At 42.9% G+C, this 10,737-nt stretch overlaps 1 protein-coding gene across 4 annotated transcripts in view; it reads left to right on the plus strand.

The window, feature by feature from the left end:
* The window catches only part of PDGFRA (platelet derived growth factor receptor alpha), a 36,616-nt gene extending 31,377 nt beyond the window's left edge, over nucleotides 1–5,239 (plus strand). For all 4 annotated transcript variants that reach the window (XM_013172769.3, XM_013172771.2, XM_013172770.3 and 1 more), the window contains 2 exons: nucleotides 617–852; nucleotides 1,870–5,239. In XM_013172769.3, the coding sequence (XP_013028223.2) occupies nucleotides 617–852; nucleotides 1,870–2,017 (384 nt within the window). In that variant the 3' untranslated portion in view covers nucleotides 2,018–5,239. The remainder of the gene's footprint in view (nucleotides 1–616; nucleotides 853–1,869) is intronic.
* The last annotated feature ends 5,498 nt before the right edge of the window (nucleotides 5,240–10,737 follow it).

The following is a 10,737-nucleotide window of genomic DNA, read 5'->3' on the forward strand; positions in this document are numbered from 1 at the left end:
ATTCAGGCAGGGGCATTGCATGTCCTGGGGACATGAAGCTGAGGTTACCAAAAGAAACAATTCTGCAGTTTTAGGTGGGAAGCAGAACTCTCTATTTCCAATGAAATCCTACTGACTCACAGTTTTTAGTGGAGAAATTTTTTTAAGTATTTTCATGGGATTTTCTAGGCAGTGAAAGTATTCCAGAAAAGGAATTACTTGGCCCATATGTACAACCTCACTCTCTCCCTCTTTGGACCCTGCCACCATTCACCAGCAAGATTTTCTCTCAAATTTCTAACACCTCTTTAAAAGCTTTGCCTGCTCCATCTTTTAGTGCTTCATTCCTTAATTTCATTTCCCAACCTACCTTCAATCCCTTCCCTCTCTCCCTACCCCTCTGTCACACCTACTTGACTGCTTTGTGTTGCCACGCTCACTCCTGCATCTTCTAAAATCAACTTGTCACTTCAAACTCCCAGTCACTTAAAGATGCTGGGCTTCTCCATCCAGTGTTGCAGGCTCAAAGGGCAAATAATGAATTAATGAGTGGGTTAATGAATCACAGTTACCCAGCTGAAGAAAAGCAGTCTTAGTGAATAACATCTAATGAGAGGTTTGAAATGAATATTTTCAGAGCTATGAGAAGATTCACCTGGACTTCCTGAAAAGTGATCACCCAGCTGTCACACGCATGAGAGGGGACTGTGACAATACTTACATTGGTGTCACCTACAAGAACGAAGACAAGTTAAAGGACAGGGAGAGTGGATTTGATGAGCAGAGGCTGAGTGCTGACAGCGGGTACATCATCCCCCTGCCTGATATTGACCCTGTTTCTGAAGATGAGCTTGGCAAGAGGAACCGGCACAGGTGGGTGCGATTTTCAGATCAGGTGGCCCATCATCAGCATTCTGGGTCCTCTCTGGTGATGTGCATTAATTCTTTTTAGCATCCTGTTCCATAAATAGTTTCCTTGGCTCTGTTGGAGTTACTGACTAGGAAGGTCCCATGTAACTATGGCAATATGACTAGCCATGATATTTTCAATGGGAAATACCTTGTTTTGGCTCTTTTGTGACTGCCAGGGACGCAGGGTGCTCCTGTGTGTCACTGGGACTCTCTTGCTAGCTTGGCCAAGTCACAGCAGCTGTCTGCTCTGTGGGCACATTTTTATCCCTACAGCTCAATGTTTTGGAGCTGCGTTTCAGGTGTCAAGGGACTGGTTAGTTCTGCGTGAGACCAACTCCAAAATTCAGAAGTTTTTGTCATCTTTTACAATATTTTTTCATTGACAGAAGTCTGTCCAGGACCGTTTACTGCTTCCTAATCAATGTATATGAATGATTCCACTAAAGCACAGTACTGTCTAACCCTAACTGTGAATGACAGTGACTTAATTCACCACTGACTTTTCAGCAGCATTGTATATAAAATTAACAACCTAGAAACTTATTTTTTAGATATTTTTGCACTGTTTTCAGTAACAGGGCAAATGAAGTCTCTAATAAAACACCAATGAGATTAAGATTTATTACCTATATCTTTTATACTCAATATTAATCTATTAGTCTTATTATTTTATTGTCACCTGACCTCTCTAGATTTAACTAACTGTCCCAGCATCATCGTAATGATATTTTCTTAATTAGAGAGAAAGTGCTTGGAGGAATATATTAACAACCTCCTCCGTTGAATTCCAAGGTGGTTCATTACTCTTGAGATATGAGGTGTGTCACAACCTAGGAAACAGGTGGTCAGAGTCACCTAAGATTGTGCCATACATCAGAAAGCACGTAGGGAGGTGGTGTTCAGTTCTGCTAGAAATTGGGGCACTTACCTGGCCACATTCATTGCATGTTTTAACTCTGAGATGTTTGTCTTTTCCAGTTCCCAGACATCTGAAGAAAGTGCCATTGAAACTGGTTCCAGTAGCTCTACTTTTATCAAGAGAGAGGATGAGACCATTGAGGACATTGACATGATGGATGACATCGGGATTGACTCCTCAGACCTGGTAGAGGACAGCTTCCTGTAACCCCACGGACACCCTCTGACTCTGCACATGGGGAAGCTTGCCGTGTTGTCTACAGACTTCTGCTCCACAGAGAAAACCACTTTATTACAATGTCAAGGATGTGAAGAGAAGATGGATTTTTACAGAGAAACTCCCAGTGATGGGCACGGGAATCAGCCTGAGTGTGAATGAGAGAGACGTGTTGAAGATGGATTTTTTTAGTGTTGCTTCTTGCAGTACTTCATTAGCATCTCAGTGTTGTTTGCCATTCAAACTGGTAGGAGGGAGAAGGAAAAGGCCACAAACAGATCGGTTTTGTGTTTCAAGGGCATTCCTGTGACTTTTATGTATAGAATTTCCACTGCAGCAATACTTCACCTTTGTAATTATGTAAATAACTGTCTACTCAAGGATCTTCTGAGGTGCACATTGAACACACTCCATGGATTTTAAAAGAGATTGCTCATGAATTTTGTGTACTTCCTCCCTCAATCTCAATGTCAGCTGCTGTTGAACTATCATGTGAATTGAAGAACATGCAAAAACCACTTTTGGACCAAAAGGGTCTGAAACCACAAAAAAACTGACCGGTACTAAAAACATGTTACTTTTAACCATTAATGCAAGGGGAATAATAATAATAATAATAATAATTAAAAAACAGTCTATAATAGGTGTTAGAAACCTAGCAAGTCTTTATTAAATATAGAAGATAGCTGTTTTCATGATAATACTACTACTGTTTTCAGTAACACTAAGTGTATATTTTATAATTCATTGTCCTTCAGTAAAAGCACAGTCTCAAGAAATTTTATAAAGTATGATAAAAAAAAATCTGACCTGAAAAATTTTATGAAACAATCCTTTTATCTGGCTGTGCAGAGTATGGTAATTGCTCTGATTAGCTAAAACTACTTTAATACGGAGAAAAATTTGGATCTTACAGTACACTAAGATTTAGTTTTTTATCATGAACTAAGTAGCTTTTCTAATCAGATGTACTAGAAGCAGTTATTGTCCTGCAATTAAGTGAAGTTAATTTTTTTTTTTTAAATTTAAATTTATGCCAGATTTCCAGGATGGAAATTATCATAAACCACCAGCAACTTCCCATTGTTTAGCATTTCATGTGTACTCAAAAGAAATCTTATCCTGGGTTTAGCTGTGAAGAATCAATTTGATATTTGAACTGCTCAAGGAACAAAGACATCTCTCCCAGCCTCGAGCTCCAGATTAAATAAGCAGAAATAATTTTGCAACAAGTATCCTTGTCTTAGTTTTCAGTTTTCAGGTTTAAAAAAGAGCAGAAATCTCTGATTTATTATCTTTGCAGACTAATTACAAATGGTAATTGCTTCCAAGTGTGCTTTTTGGAAGAAGGTGCATGAAAATGAACCTGATCTCAGCCTGCAATAGTTATTTTTGACACCACTTATATGAACAAAGTATTATGATTACTGCTATCACTATACAATGTGTTATTGATATATGATGTTTTGGAAGACTTACATGTGAAAAAAGGTACATCACTGCAAAGGGCCCCGTACTTTCTGGTGCTCAGCTTTCAAACTTAACCCTAATTCAGTGTGATAAGCACCTCGCAGGAATGCTCAGCATCTGGCATGACACAATCAATGCAAATGTGGTGTAAGTTCATCCCTGTGTTGCAGTATTTTTCTTAGCAAGTGTGAAAAATGGACCACCAGTGACTACAGCACATGCTGCCTGGATCTGAACAACAAACTAAAGTTTAGCTTGAAATGGCCCTAAGGAAAGCTACACAACTCCCCTTGGCTTCACTTGTGGATGGTTGTGGATCAAACGAAAGCAAATGTAATATTGTCAGTGTTAAAGGCAAATAATTCTGGACCTGGGTTTCAAAATGTCACCTGGCTGAGGCCACGTACAAATGTTCTGCAGATGTGGAAACACGACCTGAAGCGAGGCACCTGCATTTCCAGCCCTGGTGATGGCTGACAATCAGAATGAACCAAGAGCAATGGCGCATCCTCCATTTCCTCCTATCAACAGACCAAGACTGAGTGTCTTTCTGGGAGCTGTGCTTTAGCCAAACACGCCACTGAGCTCTGTATGGGGACAACTGTGAAATATAATGACTCTTGATATAGCCAGGACACACAAGATGATGTAAAGCCCCCCTCCAGCTATGAACTATGATTTGAGGAAACACAAATTGTCTATTGGATATCCCAGATATCTGAATGGCCACTTGAGACCACACGTGCCTTAATTTGCATGTGTAATCGTACAACTACATGCTCAAATTAGGCAAGCAATTTCACCTGCATTTTTGCACATGGCCTAGTGTTCTTCAGGGTTTGAAAATCAGGCCCAGCACATTTTATTTACCAGTTACTGGAATACAAGGACATTTTCATGTGGTCTCCCCTTCCCCTCACTGGTTTCATTCTGTATCGCACAACACATCTTGGGGCTAGACCCAAACAGTGGACGCGAATCAGAGCCAGATCACTTTTCAATGCATGGGAATGATGATTTTCCATCCTCTCATGAATATTGTGTACATGAATTTCATCTGTGACAGGGGTCTAGCCTAACCCAGCTCATTTCAGAGTGGAATCAGATAAGCTGGCCTGGAAACTAGAATGAGAGGTGGAGGATGATTCTTTTAGTTTTACAACATTTTCAGTACTACCGACTTTTTCTTTTATGGCTTAATTTTTGAGAAGCCACTGGAAGAGATATTCCCAAACCTTTTTCTAGGGTAATTGTATAATGACAATCAACATTAGCCTATGAAACACAGCTTTTGATTTGGAATGGCCAACCAATTCCTTACAGTGTGGTCTTCAACTTGTACAAAAAGGTCCTATTTCATGATGAAGGACGTGAGATATGGTGATGTTATACATCAATATGTATATAAGTATTTTTATATAGACTTCTAGAATACTGCCAAAACATTTATGACAGCTATATCACTGCCTTTGTTTATATTTTTTTTTTACTGTGATATATTCCACAGGCACGTTAACTGTTGCACTTTGAATGTCCAAAAGTTATATTTTAGAATAATAAAAAAGGAAGTGTTTCCAAAATGGTGGCTGTTGTGAAATGTTTGAAGAAGGGCAAACTGACCTGAGTGATGGTAGGCACAAAATGTATTACAAAATGCCCCTGTTGATATTTTGTCTTTGAAAAAAAAAAATCCTGTAAATTAAGATCTCTATATTTCAATAAATGATATATAATTTAAGGATATGTGAGGGGTCTATACTCGCTTATTGAAAGGTGGTTATAAGGAGTCAGTTTTTCTTGTTTTATTTATTTATTTATTTATTATTTAGTTTTATTTTTGTGACTGATGAGCTCCCCACAAGAGTAGAAACCCTTCCGGCCTTGGTACCGTGTGTGCTGGTAGGTTTGATGCCCGCCAGTCTGCACATACTAAGGAAAGGGTGACATGGGATGCAAATAGTAATGCTTTGTCGTGTGTCTGCAATATATGTTCTGCCTCTCTGGTATAGGTGCACAGTAAAGGGTTTTATGCAAGGGTTGTTTTCAACAAGGAATTAAAACTGGCTTGTGTCATTCTTTAGTCTGAAGCTCTTGATGAATGTAGAGGATTAGATGACCCTGTCTTTAAATGGCCATGGTTTCTCTTCCTCTAGCCATGGATGTAGGTATTTTTTTAAACCTGAGCAAACCTTCTTTACGAATCCGAACAAATTTTGCTCTATGATGCTGAGCTCCCACAGGAATTAATGTAACTGAATGAGAATTTGAGAAGAATTGCATGATATCAGCCTGAAAACAGAATTAAACTTGTCCGATGAGCTCCCTGCTCTGGAAACTGTCCCTGTTTGCCAGCAGGAGCTGGGAAAGGCTTGCAGTGGGGAAGCCCTGAGAAGAGGCATGTTAGCAACCTCCTGTCCAGGGAGCAGTCACTTCTGTTCAAACACTCTTTGAGGTGAACCCTCCATCTAACATCTTCTCCTTCACCAGCTCATCACAAAGCAAAGCTCCTCCTCTCATCAAGCAGGCTGCAGCAGCCTGAGCCCTTGCCTTAGGCACAGCAGATTTCTTCTCCTTTGCACCCTTACCAAAGAGGATTCCTTATCCCACAACACTGTGTGAACAGGCAACAATTCCCACCACATCAGGGGGTGGGGAGAGAGTCACGGCAGTGCTGTGACCTTACGTCTTCTGTCCTCAGCTGTGTGCCTGCTGGGCTGCAACGTCAGCACCTGTGTGAGGCATGGGAAGTGACACACTTATTAATCCTGATGCCCTCATTAAGGGGGGGATGCACAAATCCCTTTCTGCCCCCTTCTTTCCCATTGCAGAGCAGAAACACATTCACCACTGCATCAGATACAACTGCGTGCATGAGTCCACGCTGGGAGCCCTGCTGCTGAAGAAGACCCATCCTGCACAAAAGCCCAAATTCTCGCTGCACTGGAGACCACAGCCAAGGTTTCCCCAGCAGTCATGCTCATGGTCCTGCTCCCTCTCTGAAGGCCTCTGCATGTATTTGGCTCAAAATCCACCAAGGGAGCTTGCTGGCCTGTGGAAGAGGCATTCACCCAGGAGACAGGAGCTGGGGTGAGAGCAGCAAAGAGGGGTGTGCTCCTGGCCAGGATGGGATGGGAAAGGTAAGGAGCAGCCTTTTACACAGACCCTAGGTGGGAGACTTCAGCGTATGCAGGTGAAAAGGCCTTTGGCTAACCTTCTGTCTTGCTATGCCAACAGGGAACAACAGTCCCGTCAGGCAGAAGCAAGTCACTCAGCCATCCTGGGAAGCTCCTGGTGGCACCTGAGGCAGGGTGAGCTTGCAGCTGTCTCAGTGAGATGGCCACATCCCATCACCTGGTGGTGTGGGAGCTGTGTGTTGGGGTAACCCCTGGGAAAGATCAGAGAAAATGAAAGGTAAGCCGTTCATATGCTCATACATGACGAAGAAGGAAAGCCTATTGCGGAGCTGGGCTGGCCCATGAAGCCATCAGCTGAAAGAAAGCACATACACCATGGGAGTCCTGACACTGTGACCACAGCAAGGCAAAGGACGGGGCTTAGCACCTGTGGGCTCATCAACCCAGCCCTGTCTCTGTCCTGCACCCTTCAGCACATCCAGCCTTCATGAGTCCAAAACACGGTGGGTGATGGAGGAGGCACACAGTCCCTTCCTCTGATAGCATTTGTTGTCGGTGCCCTCCAAATGGAGAATTATGGAGAATTAATCTTTTTAAATTAAGTTCATCCCCATCCCCATATAACTGGAGGAGATGTTTGGGACACCATTAGAAGTTCTGATGCTTCCTTGCATTATTTTCACCTTTACTGAAATAATGAGCAAAAGTTTTCTTTTCTGAGTTGGCCACAAGATGGAAGCATCAGACAAAAATCTGTTAAATAGTTCCTCTTTTCCTCATCTTTTTTTCCCCTTTTGGTTTCAACAGCAGTACAGATGTGCTGCCACTGTAGAGGCAGAGCAGCTGGAGCCTTTTGAGAAATAGGAGGTAAAGGAATACATTTGTTGTCCATCAGCTCCAAATGTTTTGTTTTGAAGGACATTTAACCTGGGTATGATAGCCATGTTCTTCCATAGGGTAAGATCTGTTCCTGTGTAAGAGTAATATATATACTCAAGTCTAGTCATACCAAAGGAAAAACTGAAACAGCATCATGGAAGAGAAGGAATTGCATGGGATGTATTTGGGCCAAAATTATACATATTGTGCTAAAACATATAGCCCCAATTCTGCAAAGCTGGAAACTTCTCTGGCAACTGCCATGCTGTCCTGCTGCCCTGATGGCTCTGTTGGGCATGCTGACTTTTACCTCAAAATAAAATAAAATTAAATTAAAACAAACTGGTGGAACCAGTCTAATGCACAGAGCCAGAACCCCCAAACTCTAAACCCCCAGCAGGCATCCAGGTTCAAGTGTTCTGAGTTTGCAAACTATTCTAAATCCTGCAGCAATCTCATGTATCACACATTTCAATATCCACCCTGCCATTAGCACTGCTGCAGTCTGCCAGCAGGAGCTTCACCTGCTCTATCATTTCTCCATGGAAGTGACACAAGGTTTGTAAAAAGAGGGATGTGATTTATTAGACCAGCTGATACAGCAGGAAAAAAATGAGAAGTAACTCGTGTCAGGACTTGAGGTAGGGCTTGGGTATCTAAAGCTGGAATGTATTTTCCAGCTCTGCTAATTGGGCTAACAAAAGATGTTCCCAGACCTTCACAGCATTTTCTTTTCACATTTGGTTGTGTTTGTATTTATGCAAAGTGCCTTTGTGAGGTCTTTGGCTGATTGGTTTAAAAGGTAGAATTTTGTTTTGCTCACAATTTATTTGGCATGCAAAATGCTGGGTGCTTTGGTAGGTAAAAATGATGCTGTATTGATGTGGGATAGACGGCAACGCTTTAAAGCCAATCTTCCATGATAAAAAAAAGTCTGCTGTCGTCATTTAACCTGGCATGCTGTATGACACAGACCAGAGGGTTTTCCCAAATTAATTCCCATCTGAACCAGAGGCTGTCATCTAAAAAAAAAGAAAAGCAAAAAAAAAAAAAAAGCAGTCTTTTCCCATCTCTGTGAATCCTTGTGTAAATATCAGGTTTTGCAGCTGCTTACATGTGAGACAAATGTTATTAGTTCAGCACTCTGGGCATGCACCAAACCACGACTTATATTTCCACGCTGTTTGCTCACAGGAGCTCAGGAAGCCGTTAGCCACCATCCCAGGTCTGATCGGCTGGGTGAGCCAGGGAGTGGGATTTCGTCAACATATTTCCATCGCTTGCAGTTTAGTTCCTCATTTCTGTCTTTGGCAGTTTTGGCTATGTGTGTACGATCTCTGATGCTCTGTGTATGCAACAGGAGCTCCTCTGGCGGAAAGTTAGAGGAGGCAGACTAGCCTGAAAAAGGCAAGGTGTAGCCAAAAATAAAAATGGTGTGGTGTTTTGGCCATAGGTGAACTCAGTTAAACATGAAGGTTTTCCCTCTCTTTCTTAGGAGCTTATCAGGCTTTTCTGAGCTGTGCTTCTCTGAGCAGAGCGGGAGGGATGCTGCTGGTGAGCCCCCACAAGAGGCACAGGGCAGGGCTCTGTGCCTGGTCTATGTATGCACAGGGCTTTGGTGACAGCTGCCTGCCTTTGTCCTTTACATATGGAAAAGCAGGACTGGACAGAGGACACTTGTTACACCAATCCCAGCTACAACAGGCTTGTAGCAGCACAGAGGTCTGCACCGCTGCCTTTGGCTGCAAGCACGAGGGGCTGTTGTCATCCCACGGGCTGGCTGGGAGAGCTGCAAGGTGGCTGGCTAAAGCCTTGGCACGGCTGCTGAGAAGATGCTCGGCCATGGTTTATTCTGCTTTTTCTACTGTTTGGCAGAGGCAGGGTCCACAGGAGGCCAAATGCTGCTCGAAGTCACTCGCAAGAGTGAGAAACCCTCAGAACTAAATACCATGAGGAGCGTTGTTGAAAATGTTCAGTGAAGCTGCGTTTTGAAAGAAAATGGGTTTGGAAATGTCAGCATTCTGTAAAAGAAGAAGAAAAAAAAATGGTGCGAATATATGTTGCTTTACTGTCAAAAACTGAGCAGCCCAAACCTGTCCTGAGCTGCCAAAATTCAAAAACTTTATATTTTGGCTCGAGTATTTTGGTATTCAGATTTTCTCCTGAAAATGCCATGCTCGCTATGAAAAACGTAGACAGAAAGCTTGCCTTTTTTTTTTCCCTGTTGTAATCCACTCTTCCCCCCTCCCTCCAGAAGAGGCCCCTTTCCCACCTCCTGCACTGAGCTGTTCGCCTGTTTCGACACCTTGCGCTGAGACCGAGACTGCGCCGCTACAGGGACCTGTCACAGGAACAGCTGCTAGAGGCTCAGCCACAGGGAATATTGATCAGGATACGTTATCCTGACAGCTTCCAAAAAAATGCTGATGTCTCTTTGGGGAGGTGAGGGGGAGCAGTTTGGACCTGATGGAGATAGACCCCCATAGGGCTGCATGTGGTGGGAGGGGGAATAGGAGGGGAATAAGCATTGGGACAGGGTAGATGTCATCCTATAATGCGTCCTACATCCCAGCAAGAACCAGACCCTGTCACTATGATCCAGTACAAAACACCTCAGTTCTCATTCACATGGGAGCGCTGCAGAAGGATGTGGTCAAAATGTGACATTACTGGGTCCCCTGGAGGGACACAGGGACGATTGAGCATTGGGCCTTGAGAAAATCACCAGAACTTCAGAAAACTGTAAAAGCAGCCACTTTGTCCCAGCCTTAATCAGAAAGGGGCTCTTTCAGAACTCAGAGAGTTTTTTGGTTCTGTGTTGATGTTTCTGAGTGCTAGGTGTGTTTACCATCACTAAAGACACCCTCACTGGTATCGGTGAACTCACCCCTCTCTTCTAGGGGGTGGTCTGAGAGAGGGTATGGTATGGTACTGTCTGGATACCAGAGCGATAGGTAACCTAAAAAGTTCAGATTAGTCCACTGCCTCATTTCACTTAAGCTAAGCAGCTGTCAGGTGGTAATAGCGATGGTGGTTCCATTACTGTCATTATTTCTGCTGGCAACCTGGGCTGAATTTGAGCAACTGACAAGTGATCCTCCTATCAACACCCAAAAACACCCATTCTTCCATTTAACTAGAGTTTTATGTCAAGTAGCCATGCAGGAGCAAAAATCCTGACAAATTATGTATTTGTGACATTCTTACCTTGTTGAAACTGATGTGATG

Source organism: Anser cygnoides, chromosome 4 (genome assembly GCF_040182565.1).
Source record: "Anser cygnoides isolate HZ-2024a breed goose chromosome 4, Taihu_goose_T2T_genome, whole genome shotgun sequence".
Lineage (NCBI taxonomy): Eukaryota > Metazoa > Chordata > Aves > Anseriformes > Anatidae > Anser > Anser cygnoides.